This window comes from Capra hircus, chromosome 1 (genome assembly GCF_001704415.2).
Source record: "Capra hircus breed San Clemente chromosome 1, ASM170441v1, whole genome shotgun sequence".
Lineage (NCBI taxonomy): Eukaryota > Metazoa > Chordata > Mammalia > Artiodactyla > Bovidae > Capra > Capra hircus.
This window is the reverse complement of record NC_030808.1, coordinates 943,475-961,218: the sequence shown is the minus strand read 5'-3', so window position 1 is coordinate 961,218 and position 17,744 is coordinate 943,475. Positions and strand designations below refer to the sequence as shown.

The 17,744-nt window shown below is 52.4% G+C and overlaps 1 protein-coding gene across 1 annotated transcript; it reads left to right on the top strand.

Moving 5' to 3' along the window:
• OLIG1 (oligodendrocyte transcription factor 1) lies at nucleotides 15,297-17,484 on the top strand. Its single transcript, XM_018046760.1, has one exon. It carries the CDS (start codon nucleotides 15,386-15,388, stop codon nucleotides 16,187-16,189), a length of 804 nt encoding a protein of 267 aa, XP_017902249.1. The 5' UTR covers nucleotides 15,297-15,385; the 3' UTR covers nucleotides 16,190-17,484.

Sequence of the window (17,744 nt, the reverse complement as noted above, 5' to 3'; positions counted from 1 at the left end):
CTCGTACAGATCGTCACAGAATATTGAATAGAGCTCCCTGAGTTATACAGTAGGTCCTTGTTGGTTATCTAACTTACATATTGTAGCGGTGTGTGTAGGTTTCCCCTTTGGTAACCATAAGTTTGTTTTGTAAGTCTCTTTCTGTTTTGTAAATAAGTTCATCTGTACCATTTTTAAAATTAGATTCAGCGTATGAGTGCTTTTCCTCTGCCCCAGTTCACTTGTGTGATAATCTCTAGTCCATGCGTGTTGCTGCAAATGGCATTATTTCACCCTTTTTTTTATGGCTGAGCAATATTTCATTGTATGTAGGAAGTGCATCTTCTTTACCCGTTCCTCTGTGGGTGGACACTTAGGCTGTTTCCGTGTCTTGGATACGAACATAGTGGTGCATGTATCTTTTCAAATTACAGTTTTTCTATGGATACATGCCCAGGAGTGGGACTGCTGGATCATACGGTAATTCTATTTCTAGTTTTTCAAGGATGCTCCATACTGTTCTCCATAGTGGTGTACCAATTTACATTCCCACCAATAGTGTCAGAGGGGTCCCTCCCAGTGACCCTTGAAGCTAGATTCAGCCATGTGACTAATAAATATTGGTTAATAAGACCAAAGTGAAGGTATTAAGTGAGCCTTTAGAGAAAATTATGTAAAGGACGCTGGGAGGTATTCTTTTTTTTTAATCCTCTGTCATTCCTTGTTCCTACCACTTGGAATATAGGCCTAATGGCTGGAGCTCCAGCAGCCATCCTGAAAAGTGAGGTGATCTTGAGGGTAGAAGCCAAATATAAAATAGAGCAAAAAGCTAGAGGACTTACCAGGGCAGCCCTGGTATCACCTATCCTCAGATTTCCTTTGGCAACACACTCCAGTGTTCTTGCCTGGAGAATCCCAGGGACAGCAGAGCCTGGTGGGCTGCCATCTATGGGGTCGCACAGAGTCAGACATGACTGAAGCGACTTAGCAGCAGCAGATTTCCTTTACAAGAGAGGGGGAAAAATTACCTTGTTTCAGCTGCTGTTATCTTGTGTTTTCTTTTTTATGCAGAAATCCACATACCCTGACAAAAGGAGATGAGAGCTCTTCTCACTGCATGTGGTCAGAGGCGGGACAAGCCCATGGAAATATGTTTCCTAGTTAGGAAATGTAGATAAGAGTTATGCACCAATAAGGGCTGGGGGGCTGTTTCAATTACATATTGGGGTAGAAAAACTACCTCCAAATGTAGTGGCTTGAAACCACCCTTTTATTATTTCTCAAGATCCTGAAAGTGAAAGTTGCTCAGTCATGTCTGACTCTTTGTGACCCCATGGACTATACAGTCCATGGAATTCTCCAGGCCAGAATACTGGAGTGGGTAGCTGTTCCCTTCTCCAGGGGATCTTCTCAACCCCAGGATCGAACTCAGGTCTCCCGCATTGCAGGCAGATTATTTACCAGCTGAGCCATCAGGGAAGCCGCAAGATCCTGAGGGTTAGCCATTTGTTCTCAGCCACCCAGGAGCGCTGGCAATGGATACATACTGATGCCACCATCCAACCAAGGAAGGAAAATGCTCCCCGGGGGCAAAAGTGAACAAAAGCAGCTTGCAGCATGAAAGCAATTGCTCAACCCTGCTAACAGCCCAGGAGGAAGTCCAAAAGGAGAAATGGGAGGCTGTCTGGTGTCCGGCCTCTCAGTGGGACATACACAGGTCCAGCAGAGGAGAAGGGAAGGTTTGGCTGCTTTCACGACAGGCTGGAGTTGACCTCCCACAGAACTTGGCATCCAGTGCTAATTGGAGGCTGGCGGCAGATGGGCGCTGGCTGTCTGAGGCTGTGCAGTAACCCAGGAAACTGGGACGAGAGAGAATAGGGGTCAGTTACCAAATCCACTGAAGCTTCTCAGATGGTGCTAGTGGTAAAGAAACTGCCCACCCATGCAGGAGATGTGGGTTTGATACCTGGGTTGGGAAAATCCCTTGGAGGAGGGCATGGCAACCCACTCCAGTATTCTTGCCTGGAGAATCCCATGGACAGAGGAGCCTGGTGAGCTACAGTCCACGGGGTCACAAAGAGTCAGACTTGACTGAAGTGACTTAGCACACATCTACTGTGGATGTTAAGTCTCCTAAAGTCACAAAAGCATCTTAAGAAAGTCTCCAATTCGGGCAGCAAAACAGTCTGAAGGTGATAAAGGAACATGATGGCTGGGATCCACTTATTCATTCATTCAGCAAGTACTTATCCAGGAGTTTACACGCTCCAGGCACCATCCTAGGCTGCGAGGACAAAATTATGTGTGATATGATTTGGAATAGGAAGGGCTTCCCAGGTGGCACAGTGATAAAGCATCTGCCTACCAATGCAGAGACGCTGGTTCCATCCCTGGGTTGGGAAGATCCCCTGGAGAAGGAGATGGCAACCTACGTCAGTAATTTTGCCTGGAAAAATCCCATGGACAGAGGAGCCTGATGGGCCACAGTCCAGGGGGTCACAAAGAGGCAGACTCGATTCCAGCAACGTGCATGTTGAAATAAGAAAGAAAACAAAACTCAAGGGCAGAGGCATGATGGCCACCGCGTTTCCAGGGTCGGGGAAGGCAGCAGGGATAAGATGACGGGAGAAGAAATCGGCAGGAGGGTGAGCACCCAGAGGGTCTGCCAGGAAGGGGCTGCAGGAGAGGAAACCAGGGGACAGTGGAGCCAAGGCGGGGACAGGGCTGGGTGTCGCAGGAAGGTCCACGGCGCCCGCACGGCAGGGATGCTGGGCGTGCAGGAGAGGCAGGACCAGGGGTCAAGAGGCAGGCCTCTGTCTCCCGGGGGCCCTCCAGCACAGGCGCCAGACTTCAAAAGTGGCTGTTGGTTCCCCAAACACGAAAAATCCAAGGGCAGAATTGAGTGGAACCATTGGGCCCCTGGATTCCATCCTAAGTGTGTTGGAAAGCCTCCACGAGCTTTTGAGTGGGAAGGACCGACCTGACCTGCTTACATTCTCCTCGCCAGGGCTGCGTGACATGTAGGATCTTAACTCCCCGGGTAGCGAATCTGCACCTCCTGCGTCAGCAGCACCCGCCAGGCTCCTCTGTCCATGGGACTCTCCAGGCAAGAATACTGGAGCGAGTTACCACGCCCTTCTCCAAGGGAATCCTCCCGACCCAGGGATCAAATCCGTGGTCTGCATTGGCAGGTGAGTTCTCTCTTATTAGTGCAATAAAATAAACAGAATTTTATTCCCTGGAAGTCCTGTTGGGGCAGGCATGGCATGTGCCTAGAAGATAGAGTGACCATTGGCAAAGATACACTCAGGTGAAGAGTGTATCAGAAGAGGGTGAATTCTGTTACTGGGATGGCGGGGGCGGGGGGGGGGGGGGTTTGGGCAAACATGAGTAGGGCCTGGAGCTGGCTTTGTGCTGAGTGACTGTGTGTGATGGAGCGAGGAGCCAGACACAGGAAAGCAAAGGAGCAAAAATTAAAACCAGAAGTAGATGTTGGCCGCATAGCCTAATGGATGACGTGTCCCTTCGGGGTCATTTGCTTCAGCTTTTTTGGTGGCTTAGGTGGTAAAGTATCCACCTGTGGAGTGGGAGACCTGGGTTTGATCCCTGGGTTGGGAAGACCCCCTGGAGAAGCGCATGGCAACCCACTCTAGCATGCTTACCTGGAGAATCCCCATGGATGGAGGAGCCTGGCGGGCTGCAGTCCATGGGGTCGCAGAGCTGGACACGACTGAGCGACTGAACACATAGATGTTACTGAGAAGTGGTTGGTGGAGAGTCTGGGCTGCGTAGGATTGAGGCCGATGTGTGCGATGCCAACTCAGGGGCCATGAAGCCACAGTGGCGTGGTGGTCTGAAAGCAGGAGGCACGCAGGGGGTGACCGAGAGCAGTCGCACCCCAGAGGACATGGCGAGGCCTCTCGAGCAGCAGCAAATCCCTCTGGCCCCTCTCTGCGACGCTAGCTCAGAGCAAGCAGACTGACAGTGGAGGAGATCAGAAGCCGGCAGGGGCAGAGGAGCAGCCAGCTGGCTCAGGCCACGCTGGGCACAGGAGATGGAACAAAGCTCCTGTCTCGATCCAGGCTGGCCCCCGCAACACTGCTTGCCTGCTACTCTCAGCACCCCAGGATTTTACACCTGAAGACCGCTAGCTGCCTCACTTCCTCCCTGGGACAAAGGGCCCAGGAGTCCAGCTTTATGGATGAGTGGGCAAGAACCTGAAAATGCAGGCGAGCCCCTGCTTTACAAAAGCAAGTGAAACCTTGCCCTGATGGCCCTCCATCGCTTTAAATGGATCCACCGTTAAACTGGGAGGAGTTAAACGAGCTAATAAATGGTCTCGCTGCTCTCCCTGAGTGTTGTTAATGCAATATAATACTTCCTGTCTCCTCATTTGGACTCAAGCAGCTGCTATGTGCCAGGGAAATAAGGGTCATAAAAAGGGATGAAGGAGCATGAAATTGGCCCTGACCTTAGCCTCCAGGCAGTGCCAGTTGCCACAGCTGCACCCCTTTCCTTCCCATTCGTGGGAGGAGATGATGGAGGCCAAGTCCACCCAGGGGAGATTCTAGAACATTCTGGCATTCCAGCGACTGGGAGCCTGGATGGGGTCCCATCCTGGTGACTAAGAACTCATCATTCCACACGCTTCCTAGAAGGCTTTTCCCAGGAAGAAGAACTGCTGGTCTCCTGGTCTCCATCCCGTCTGCATGCTCATCGAGGCAGGACTCACCAGGTGAAAGAAGTGGAGTCCCTCCCTGCCTGTCTTAGTCTGGGCTCTGCGCCCAAGTGAGACTAGATGGGCATTCGCTCCCTCTGGGCCTTGGTTTCCTCACCTGCAAAATGGGCAGATGCTCTCTCAACCTCATAGGAATACCGTAAGGCTCACAGGAGATGACAGATGTGAAAATAGTTAGCAAAAAAATAAGGGCAAGGGCTTCCCTCATGGTCCAGTAATCAAGAATCCGCCTTGCAATACAGGGGACACGGGTTCAATCCCTGGTGTGGGAAGATCCCACATCAGCTCAGTTCAGTCGCTCAGTCGTGTCTGACTCTCTGCGACCCCATGAACCGCAGCACGCCAGGCCTCCCTGTCCATCACCAACTCCCGGAGCTTGCTCAGACTCATGTCCGTTGAGTTGGTGATGCTATCCAACCATCTCCTCCTTCTCTTCCCACCCCCAGTCTTTCCCAGCATCAGGGTCTTTTCCAATGAGTCCCACATGCCATGGGGCAAACAAGCCTGCGGGCCACAGCAAGAGAAGCCGTCACAGTGAGACGCCTGCACACGGCAACCAGAGAGCCGCTCCCACTCGCTGCAACTAGAGAAAGCCCACGCTCGGCAAGGAGCACCCAACACAGCCAAAGCACTTTTTAAAATAAATTAAATTAAAAAAAATTTTTTTTAAAGAGCAAGAGGGTCCATGGGCATGTCCATAGCCATCCTGGTGGTGAGAACCGGCCGGGCGGCCGCCCCGGCAGGACATGTGCCCGCACACTTCAGCAGCTCAGAGCTCGCTCTGTCCCCTCCACCACGCCCTGTGGGGCAACCCTGGGTTGTGACATCTCTGAGAACATGTTTTGGACTCGCTGACAGGCGAGAGGAAGGCAGCGTGCCGGTGTCTCAATCCTTCCATGAGCTGCTTTTGAAGACGGAAGATAAGACGGCAGAGAGACGGTGCGTATCGCCATGGCTGTGGTTGGTGACTGTCCCGCGCTGCCCCTCTTCCTGCCGCCCGCCGCCCTCTAGGCTTGTCTTTCCACCCTGCCCCCGTTCTCCATTCCAGCTCCCAGGGCCGGCGCCCCGCCCTCCTGTCCCTCTCAACCACTGGCCCTCTAGGTGTCCCTGCTTACCAAACTCTCCTCCAAGAGGCCTCAACCGTGAGCAACTGTTCCCTCTTCGAAACGCTTAAGCCCTGATTCTCAGACCAGCAGAATCAGTACCACCTGTGCACGGACAGGGCTGAAGCATCTCAGCATCTCAGGCTCCACCGGCTCCCTGCTCCAGACTCTCTAAGTTAAGTTAGCTGCTCAGTCTCTAAGTTAAGTTAGCTGCTCAGTCCACTCCGACTCTTTGCGACCCCCTGGACTGTAGCCCGCCGGGCTCCTCTGTCCATGGAATTTTCCAGGCAAAAATACTAGAGTGCGTTGCCATTTCATTCGCCAGGGGAATCTTCCTGACCCAGGGATTGAACCCAGGCCTCCAGCATTGCAGGCAGACGCTTTACCGGGTGGCTCCGTGTGCTCTGAACCATAGCAGCTCCAATGCCCTCCCAGCTCAGCATACCCCATAACCTGACATGGCTAGTCAGGGGTTCGGACGTGTCTGCCCCGTGCCCTCAAGTAGATTAGAAGTTACGAAGGCAGTGAGCCCACTCGTTCATTCAAGTGTTTATTGAGCACCTAATAGGGAGGGGTCAGCCCTGCTCAAGGCGTGGGGTACAGAGAAGAACACCACTCCTCTGGAGCCTCCAAACCAGAGGGCGAGCAAACAGGCAATGTATGTTGTTCGGGGCAAGGACTTCCCTGGTGGTGCAGTGGTTAAGACTCTGCCTGCCAATGCGGGGGACATGGGTTTGATCCCTGATCCAGGAAGATCCCACTTGCCAAGGGTCAACCAAGCCTGCAAGGTGCCGCTACTGAGCCCGTGTGCCCAGAGCTCATACTCTGCAACCAGAGAAGCCACCACAATGAGAAGCCCTTGCATTGCAACTTGAGAGTAGCCCCTGCTTGCCACAACTAGAGAAAGCTCGCATGCGGCAGTGAAGACCCAGAGCAACCAGAAATAAATAAATCAAAACTCCCTCTCTGTGGTCCAGAGAAAGCATGCACCCACAGCACACACAGCTGGAACACCACCTCAGTCTGAATGAAAACCGTAAAGTCCCTCCATGGTACCTGGCATATGGCAAAAACTCAGTAGTATTAGCTACTGTTATCATTTTGCCTGTTGCATGCTAAGTTGCTTCAGTCGTGCCTGACTCTTTGCAACACCATGGACTCTAGCCCACCAGGCTTCTCTGTCCATGGGATTCTCCAGGCAAGAATGCTGGAGTGGGTTGCCATGTCCAGGGGATCTTCCTGACCCGGGAATCAAACACGCATCTCCCGGTCTGCTGCATTGGCAGGTGGGTTCTTTATCACTAGCGCCACCTGGGAAGCACCCCCCCCCCCGTTATGATTTTACTAAGCAGCTACTATGTGCCAGACTCTGGGCAAGGCACCTTCCTCATATTTTCTCCTAACCTTTATAACAGCCCTAGGAGACAAACACTATTATACCCATTTTACTGATGAGGAAACTGAGGCTCAAATAAGTCCTGCTGAGGCTACAGGCTAGCTGCTATCCACCAGCCAGGCACCAGGACTCTGTCAGAAATAAACAGGCTGAGGCTTTGAGCAGAAAAGCCTTAGACTATTTCAGCGAGGGAGATTTGCATGCTCAACGCGGATGTCTTCACCGGAGTAAATATTTCCAGGTCAGAGCGCCTTTGGGAGAGGAAGGAGGTGGCCCCCCAGCTCCAGTCTCCTTAACTGCACCCTGGGAAGTCTGCACACTGCCTTTCTTTCTCCCCTCCTGGTGGTCTAATCTGGAGTCAGATCCAGCCGCTGGCTCTCGCAGATGGGGAAGGACTGCCAGCCAACGGGAAAACAACAGGTGAGCCTCCAAACAGTCCCCTTCTGTGCCTTGGGCAGGGTGTCTGCCTGGGCGACCGCAGGGCCCCGCTGACTTCTAGAACCTTCTGTCTCTGCAGGTGTTTTAGGAACTTGGCCTCAGCGCTTCAGTGACCCATATTTTATTACCTTTCAGGTTTCTATAATTCATCATTCAGCCCCTTCTGAAAACCTAGAATGAGAGTTTAGCAGCTCAGAGCCCCAGCCTCTCTCCATTCTCTCCCCAAACACATCAGCTTGTTTGTTCCCTTTCATCCGGGCTCTTCCTGTCGCATTCTGCCCGTTCAATGGGGAAAGAGTGAAACCGGATGGCTGGACCCAGTGCGGGGAAATGACTTCAGAGCCACCTTTGTTTCCCTCATTCCTTTGAGCACACTTGGCCCCTGCGTCTCTATGAAAGGGCTTGTTTGAACCATTTGGAACATCTCGCGAGCGGGAGATGCTGTGGCCAGAATCGCTCACATCTTTTCAGGCTGCCTGAGACTGGGTGAAACTGCCAAATTTTTGCAACAAAACTAACCATGACATTGGACATTGTGTTATAAATTAGCCACAGCCTTCCAAGCAAATTGTCTCTTTTCATTGTGTCAGTGTAAGCCTTTGGAACGTTTGGCTCCAGCTACTGACTTCGGGGAGACTCAGAGAATATTTTTGTTCAGCCCCAAACCAGCCCTTCAGACACCAAGCTGCATGGGCTAATATATGTATCTTAGTTGACAGCTCTTCTTACCACACTCACTCAGAAGACTCCTGTTGGTTATATTTTATTTCTCTGCCTAAAATTCGGTTAATGGGCTTCTCAGTTTTGATGTAGCAGGAACCATCTCCGTTTGTCTTTGAAACAAAAAGATGTACTTCTTTTTTCCTAGGCTTTTCACAATGATTATTGGAATTTTCTTTGAAGGAAGAGTTCTTTTCAGAACTCCAGTGAGAGTTATTAAAATGTGTTATTACATTGCTCTAGGTGACATATAGAATTTCAGCATTTGGTACTCACAGAAGCAATGAAAATTTCTATTTCTTTAAAATCACTCTGTGTTTTTTTAAAAAAGAAAACATCTACCCATCCACTTGAGTTCTGTCACCAACAGCCAGATCAAGTGTTTGCTATTAAAAGGAAATCTGGGAAAAAAAAAAAAAAAAGCTCAAATGCTATCTCATTTCTTTTCTTACTTTTCATTTAACTTTTTTCCACAGAGAAGAGGGCAGGTGACACATTTGGACTTAAAAAATAATTTTGTAGTAAAGTTCATTAAAATTGAGTTGAGATGACATTTATCGGAAATAGAATAAACCTTCTTACAATGTGTGCGAAACACACCCGTTCCATTGATGATCCATTTTTACTGGAGTAGAGCTGATTTACACATTGTGTGAGCTTCTGCTGTATGGCACAGAGACTCAGCTATAGATCTACAATGTTCTAACCGTACCGAGACCACGCACTGCTGCCTGCGCCCCTCCTTCCTGGAAGAGGGGACACTTGCGACCGTCACAGAGCGTTCAAGCAACATCGTATGTGTGGGCTTCCTGGTGGCTCAGTTGGTAAAGAATCTGCCTGCAATGCAGAAGACCAGGTCGGATCCCTGGGTGGGGAAGATCCCCTGGAGAAGGGAATGGTTCCAGTATTCTGGCCTGGGGAATCCCATGGACAGAGGAACCGGGCAGGCTACAGTCCATATGGCTGCAAAGAGTCAGACATGATTGAGCGGTTAACACATGCACACACACACACACACACACACACGACACACATTAACAATGTCATCAGGTCATAACAACTGGATCAACTTGCACTCCCTTTTAAAACTGAACAAAATGCCTATTCTTTCTTATTTTCCCAGTAGGAATCTTTATTTAATCTGAACTGTTGCTAAGCGTGACTTAGAGTCTATTGAGATGATCTCCAGCTGAGAGGTATCCACACGTGTCCAGGGATCTCTGTTCTACCAAGAAAACCTGCCAAGTGTCAGCCGCCTCCGCCCCCCTCCATCCTCTCTCTCTGCTCCTCTCCTTGGTGCACCTGCCCCCCCAACTTCTGCAGCTTCTTCCCTGTCTCTTGTGTTCCGGGTGGAGCTCTGCCTGGACTGGATGGGGAGGCTGATAACAGGGCGAACAGAGATGTGCTGGCCACAGCGTACATGTCAACACCTCTTGGGTAATGGAAGATTTCCAGAGAATTCTGCCCTTCTTAGGAGAAAGCAGCACTTTAAAAGTGAGCCCTGGTCTCATTACAAGTCAAGCTCCAGCCAGTTCCAACAGCATGTTTCAGCAAAGATGACATTTTACACTTAGCTAGCCTTTTTCAAGAAGGCACTCTCTCCAGGGAAGTCAGGGGGACTTTGCAGCCTGTCTGTGCTTACAGAGGGGGTGGGCTTTAGGGCCCCATCATCTGCCACTGCAAAACTTTTAGCTTCTCTACCCAAAGCAAGGGTGGGAGGCAGGTTTAGGGGAACAGACAGGGGATGTTTTAAGTTTCTACGCAAGAAAAAGGAAGCCTGCCACACGTATCTCCTTGGGGTGAAAGGAGTCACTAACACACACACACACACACACACACACACACACACACACACACACACACACACACACTTTAGGCAAAGACAAGAGTGGTTGTTATGGCAGATGTAAGTTGCTCCCCAAGCATGTCCTGAATGTGGGAGGCCACAGCAGCTGGCTCCCCTGGAGCCAGCCCACAGGGCTCCTGCCAGGGGCTACAATGGCCTGCTGGCCCTTGCCAGCTGCCACATTCTGCATGCCGCTGGAGGTCTGCTCCAGCAGAAGGGGCATCCAAGTGACCAGCTTCAACAAGCACCAAGTCCTGTGCCCATGCTAGGCCCGCACGGCCACCCAGAGCCCTCTCCTAGGGCTCAGGCGAGAGCACTTTTATATGCACTGACCAGCAGGCCCTACTGATGGTGTCCCAGGACAGAGAAGGGATCCCTCCTTCCTCAGGACAGAGGTCTGGGGAGGCTCAGGGCTCCAGCAGTCATGTACAGATGTGAGAGTTGGACCATAAAGAAAGCTGAGGGCTGAAGAATCGATGCTTTCGAATTTGGGTGCTGGAGAAGACCCTTGAGAGTCCCTTGGACTGCAAGAAGATCCAACCAGTCCCTCCTAAAGGAAATCAACCCTGAAAATTTATTGGAAGGGCTGATGCTGAAACGGAAGCTCCAGTACTTTGGCCACATGATGCAAAGAGCCGACTCACTGGAAAAGACCTGGATGCTGAGAAAGATTGAGGGCAGGAAGAGAAGGGGATGACAGAGGATGAGATGGTTGGATGGCATCACCGATTCGATGGACAAGAGTTTGAGCAAACTCTGGGAGATGGTGAAGGACAGAGAAGCCTGGCGTGCTGCGGTTCATGGGGTCATAGAGCTGGACACAACTTAGCAACTGACCAGAAAAGGGGGGGACTAAAGAGAAGCATCAGGGACACCTCCAGGAAAGAGGGGCCCTTTGTGGGGAAGAGCAATGTGTGTGTTTCCATCTCTGATCCCTGGGCACCCCTGCCTGTGGAGGGGGATTTTTTAAGCCACTGTCCTAGGTTGAGCTTCCCAGGTGGCTTAGATGGTAAAACGTCTGCCTTCAATGCAGGAGACCTGGGTTCGATCCCTGGGTCGGGAAGATCCCCTGGAGAGGGGCATGGCACCCACTTCAGTATTCTTGCCTGGAAAATCCCATGGGTGGAGGAGCCTGGCAGGCAAAGAGTTGGACATGACTGAGTGATTTCACTTTCACTTTCCTAGGTTGAGCTTCTGTCTTTCTCATCCACTTCCTCTTTCTGCTGGCAGGGGAAAGCCCCAGCGTCCACACCTAGGATGTGGGCAGAGGAGGAAGCCAAAGGGTCCTCAGCTACAGGACAGTGGGGTCCTCAGGGTGAGGGCAAGCTTTGCCAGAGGAGGCCGGTGTAGGTGGGATCCCAGGAGCCCTCTCTTCTAGGACATGCCCGAACCCATCAACTCCCCCATACTGGCTTGGCCCAGGCTGTCTCCTCCATCCTTTCACCCCATCCCCAGCCCTCTTCATCGTGGCCCCCTCCCCAGCTTCCTGGAGTCCAGCTGGAGGGAATTCTGGAAGCTGGTCACCGATAGGGCAGCTCTGCCTGTCCTGTCTGAAGGTTAATCCTCAACCCCAGAAACTCATCACCCTCTGGGAGCCTTAGTTTCATCATTCACAGCAGGAATTTTAAAAATGCTCAGCTCCTAGGGTTCCCCTGAGAGTCAAATGCAAGTGTCTGTGAAAATGCTTTGAGAAACAGGATGCCTTAACACAAGGGCAAATGATTACACCCACACTTACCTGCTTGAAGCGTCTTGGTAGGATCCCCTGGCACACTTGAGGGACTTACTTAGGGAGAGAGGAAGAGGCCCCAGGAAGGATCTGAGTCCCCTGCAGAATTATATGGACAAGAAGGAGAGAGATCAAGGAAATCACCTTGAAAGTTTCAAGCAGGTCAATTCAGTTCAGTTCAGGTACTCAGTCATGTCCCACTCTTTGCGACCCCATGGACTGCAGCACGCCAGGCCTTCCTGTCCGTCACCAACTCCCAGAGTTTACTTTCAAGGTGATTTCCTTGATCTCTCTCCTTCTTGTCCATACAATTTTGCAGGGGACTCAGATCCTTCCTGAGGCCTCTTCCTCTCTCCCTGAGTCCCTCTAGTGTGATAGGGGATTCTACCAAGACCCTTGCCTCTCTGTGAAACCTAAGGGAAACTCTTAGATTAAAGCTCCATTGGGAGCTCGCACATTTCAAGGAGGAACCTGTGAGCTAGTGGAGATTTCAAACCAAATACTCAGACACCCCCAGGACACACTGTCATTGCAAAGCTCTGGGAGGATAAAGAAATGAACAAGTGGTTCCCACCCTCAAAACAATCACAAGTAAGTGCAGAGATGATAACCTCCACATAACACAATCTAGGCTACAGGGGAAAGCTGCCAATGGTTTGCCAAGAGTGATGAGGGGAAGAAGATGAGAAATCACCAAGACTTTGAGAAGAAAGTAAATTGGAGCTGAACCCAAGGCCTGGACAGGATGTTACAGCAAAACTGGAGGTCAGACTCTTGAGAGTCCCTTGTTCTGCAAGGAGATCCAACCAGTCAATCCTAAAGGAAATCAGTCCTGAACATTCACTGGAAGGACTGATGCTGGGGTTGAAGCTCCAATACGTTGGCCATCTGATATGAAGAACTGACTCACTGGAAAAGACCCTGATGCTGGGAAAGATTGAGGGCAGGAGGAGAAGGGGACAACAGAGGATGAGATAGTTGGATGGCATCACTGACTCGACAGACATGAGTTTGAGTAAGCTCTGGGAGCTGGGGATGGACAGGGAAGCCTGGCGTGCTGCAGTCCATGGGGCTGCAAAGAGTTGAACACAGCTGAGCAACTGAACTGTACTGAACTGGAGGTCAGAAGCAAAGATCAAAGTGGGGTATTGGGACTGACATGCACACTACTGATACTATGTATAAAATAGATAACTGATGGGAATATACTGTATGGTGCAGGGCACTCTGCTCCGTGCACTGTAGTGACCTAAATGGGAGGGAAATCCAAAAGGGAGGGGATATATGTGTGGCTGATTCATTTTGCTGTACAGTAGAAACTAATGCAACATTGTAGAGCAACTATACTGTGAAAAAAATTAACAACAATAAAAAAGAAGCAAAAGGTCAGAGTGAGCCTACGGGGAGAATGTTAATGGAAGAAAACGGAACAAGACAGCCCTGAAATCAGCAAGCACAGCCAATGGACCACGAGAGCTGAAATCAGTCCCTGCAACAATAGGTTCTCCAACAGCATCCCTCTTCTTACAGGAAAGGGGACCACGGCGGAGAAGCTCATTTTCTCAAAGTCAGCATCAACATCAGTGCTGTCCAGGAGACCTCTCTGTGATGATGCAATGTTCTCTGTGCTGCCGAACAGATGGCCATGATGGCCACTACTAAGCACTTGAGGCAACGCTAGTGCAGCCAAGCAACTAAATTCTAGCTTCACCTTAGTTTAGTAAATTAAATTGTAACAGGCACAGGTGCTAGCGGCTACCGTAGTGGATGGTGGAGGTTTCCATATCAAAAGGGACTCAGCCTGTGCTCCTCTCCCCTGTGACGATGACAGGCTGCAGCAGTGTGCCCTGGTGCTGGGGTAGAAAACACTCACAGCCACCAAGCGATGCTCTTCCATTTAGGGAAGAGAAAGGTTCAGTTCTACCCTGAACAGATACGAGTGTGTGGGTGAGTTGCTGTTTTGTTATTTTGGCTGGTTATTTTTTTTTTTTCTGATAAAAGGCAGATTTCTGTTTTTGTTTAACCAAGAGTCGAGTCACTGATAAAGTGAATACGTGTCCCTTTGGGGTAGGAAAGAAGCTCCTTAGTCCCTAAAGCCCTTTTAATCAGAAAGAGAAGACAGAAAGAGGCTGGAAGTAAACATTCTAATGCTACTGGTCCTTGAGCCCAGAAATTTGGTTCTTAAAGCCTTGAAGAAAATCACATATTAATAAGACACCTGTTTCAACCATTCTCATAGCAGCATTATTTGCAATGGCCAAAAACATGGAAGCAATGGAAACGTCCATCTACAGAGAACTGGATAAACAAAACATGGTATATACATACAATGGATTGTTACCCAGCCTTAAAAAGAAACGAAATCCTGACTCTAAAGCTGGGATGAACAGCGAAGACATTATACTACAGGAAACAAGCGTCATTAGAGAATAAACACGGTGTGATCCCCTGCAGGAGGTACCTAGAGTAGCCGGATTCATAGAGGAATAATGCTTGCCAGGAGTTGCAGGGAGGATGGGGGACTGCTTAGTAAATACAGAATTCCAGCTTTTAAAGAGGAAGAGTTCTGCGGATTGGATGCACAACAGTGAGCCTGCACGCAACTGTACGCTTACATATGGTTAAGACGCTAAATTAGATGTTATGTGTATTTGACCACAATTGAAAACAAACCATTTTGTATCCTGAATATTCACTGGAAGAACTGGTGATGAAGCTGAAGCTCCAGTACTTTGGCCACCTGATGCAAAGACCCGACTCATTAGAAAAGCTCCTGATGCTGGGAAAGATGGAAGGTCGGAGGAGAAGGGGGCGACAGAGGACGAGATGGTGGGATGGCATCACTGACTCAACGGACATGAGTTTGAGCAAGCTCCGGGAGATGGTGATGGACAGGGAAGCCTGGCGTGCTGCCGTCCCCGGGGTCGCAAAGAGTCGGACACGACTGAGCTACTGAACAACAAACAACAATATGCATACGTATACAAAAAAAGCAGAGACAGCACAGGAGCTTTAGCCTCCTCATACCAGCGCCAGTCCTCCACGAGCCCCACTCCACCCGAAAAGGCGCGTCCCTGCCTCCCTCCATCCCGCGGTTGGGGCGGGGGTAGCGGGGTAGGGGGTGGAGTGTCGTGTGACTTTCCGTCTTGCGCTCACAATAATCTCCTTAAGCCGCGCCAGCGGTACCTCGGCGCCCGCCCCCGGGGAGCGGGCAGCCAATGAGCACGCGCCGGAGCCGCACCTCGCGCCCGCATTGGCTGCGCCCGGCAGCCCGCGACACCGCAGGTTCCCAAGCCGGGTTTAAAGCGGTCGCGCGAGGGCTCCTACCTCGCCATCCGCTTCCCGCGCGCAGGTCTGCGGGGCGGGGCGGCCTGCCGAAAGGCCCACCCCGGGGCGTTCCTGAAGGGCGCCTCGGCCGCCCCCGTCGTTCCCCCAGATGTATTATGCGGTTTCCCAGGCGCGCGTAAACGCGGCCCCCGCGAGCATGCTGCGGCCGCCGAGGCCGGGAGACGTGCCGGTCGGGGCCTCCCTGTACGAGCTGGTGGGCTACCGGCAGCCGCCCTCCGCGTCCTCTTCTTCTTCCTCCCCGACGGGGGCCGCGCTCCTCCCCAAGGCTGCGCGCGACAAGCCGGAGGCGCCCGCCGACACGCCGGCCACGGGACCCGGGACTGGGGCGCACGCGGGCGGCGGGCCCCGGGCCGATGCCAAAGAGGAGCAGCAACAGCAGCTGCGGCGCAAGATCAACAGCAGAGAGCGGAAGCGGATGCACGACCTGAACCTGGCCATGGACGCGCTGCGCGAGGTCATCCTGCCCTACTCGGCGGCGCACTGCCAGGGCGCCCCGGGCCGCAAGCTCTCCAAGATCGCCACGCTGCTGCTAGCCCGCAACTACATCCTGCTGCTGGGCAGCTCTCTGCAGGAGCTGCGCCGCGCGCTTGGCGAGGGCGCAGGGCCCGCCGCGCCGCGCCTGCTGCTGGCCGGCCTGCCGCTGCTCGCTGCCGCGCCCGGCTCGGTGCTGCTGGCGCCCGGCGCCGTGGGGCCGCCAGACTCGCTGCGCCCGGCCAAGTACCTGTCTCTGGCGCTCGAGGAGCCGCCGTGCGGCCAGTTCGCGCTCCCCGGCGGCGGTCCGGGCGGCGGCGCAGGCGGCCCTGGCCTCTGCACCTGCGCCGTCTGCAAGTTCCCGCACCTGGTCCCGGCCGGCCTGGGCCTGGCCGCTGTGCCGGCGCAGTTCTCCAAGTGAGAGCCAGCTCGCCACCTCGGCCCGGCCTCCCGCCGCCCAAGCCGGGCAGAGCCAGGAGGGCACTTCGGACCTCCTCGCCCAGAGACAGGGACTGCTGGGCGTCCCCTTCCCCGCCCCCATCCCAGGGAAATTAAAGTGACCCGAGCGGATATTCGACGTAGCGTCAGGGCTCTTTGGGGTTCTGGGTGGCTTCCAGCTGCTTTGCGCTCACGTGCGCGCTCTCACCGTCACCCCGCGCCTGTGTCTCACTGTTCCTGGAGTCGTGCGTTTCGCAAGGGCGATGAGGACTTTAGGGCGCCGGGCTAGCCCGAGTGCGGCGGTGGGCCTACACCTGCCGAACCAGGGAACCAAGGGGCTGCTCTCGGAGGGCGGGGGGCTAGGGGTAGACTTGGAGGTGTTTCCTTCTCCTCGGCCAGAGGTCACAGGCGCCCTTGTTCACCAGCAGCCAGTCCCGGGTAGAGGAGGCTGGCTGACCCTCGGGAAGCCAAGAAAGACCACGCTGTCAGTGCAGACGGCCTCGCGCATAGCAGACGAACAGACAGACCCTCGGCGGCCAGACGGTTGGCATCGCGGTACCGCGGGAGGGGCGGTGACAATTCCCAGGTCGATGAGTGTGCTGGATTGGAAAGCCCGCTTTCATACCCCGTCTATGAGAGTGCAGTTTTTTGAGAATCGCAGAACCGGATGTTTTGTCGCGATGATGCGCTCTTAAATCTAAAATCTTCTGAGAAGGGCGGTTTGGACCTCGAGATTCCTCCTTTTGTCTCCCCTTCCCGCAGGGGTAGCGTAGGCAACATTTGAGCTTGCTTGAAAACAACCACCTTCCACACACACCCGCCCCCCGCCCCCCTCCCGCAGACGGGCTTCCGGGCGTACTCAAAGAAAATAGGTAACAATGCGTTTCGCGGTTGCCGGCTTGGCAGAAGGCACGATCTCTAATTAACGTTCTGCCTCGTTAAATACGGAGGGGGACCAGGCACCCCGCTGCGGTGGCCACGGCGGGGGGTGGTGTCTTCTGCGCGGTCCCTTCGCGTTCGGGGGGTCTTGGACCAGCGCGTAGGGCAGGTCTTCTGGCTGCGTCGCGATGGAAAAACTACATTGGTTTGTTACAGACGTTAGCAAATTACTTCATCCAAGATGACTTCATGATCTTTCAGCAGCTTGTTTTGGTTTTAAGGTTTCGGGGTTGTTGATAGTAGCCGAATTTAACTGGCATTTTATTATTATTTTTTTTCCCCCTCTAACTGTTTCCCTGCGCTGTGAAGAGTCAACAAAATAAACATGTAAGGGCCTTACATTTTTTCGTCTGATTTGTTAATAAAAAAAGTCCTGGTGCCCTGATGGATTGAGAACCTCAGGATGAAGGGTAATAAATAATTAAATGACTCAGGTCAAAAGGTTTAAACCTGACTTCCTGGTTTGTAAAAACTAATCCAATGAAATCAACTGTTGGTCAAGTTGAGAGGCATCTGAAGGGGCAGGCAGGTGAAGGGGTGGATGAGGAGAGAGGGAGGGATACCAGGAATCAGTTCTTAGCCAAACTTGGTGGGGTGGG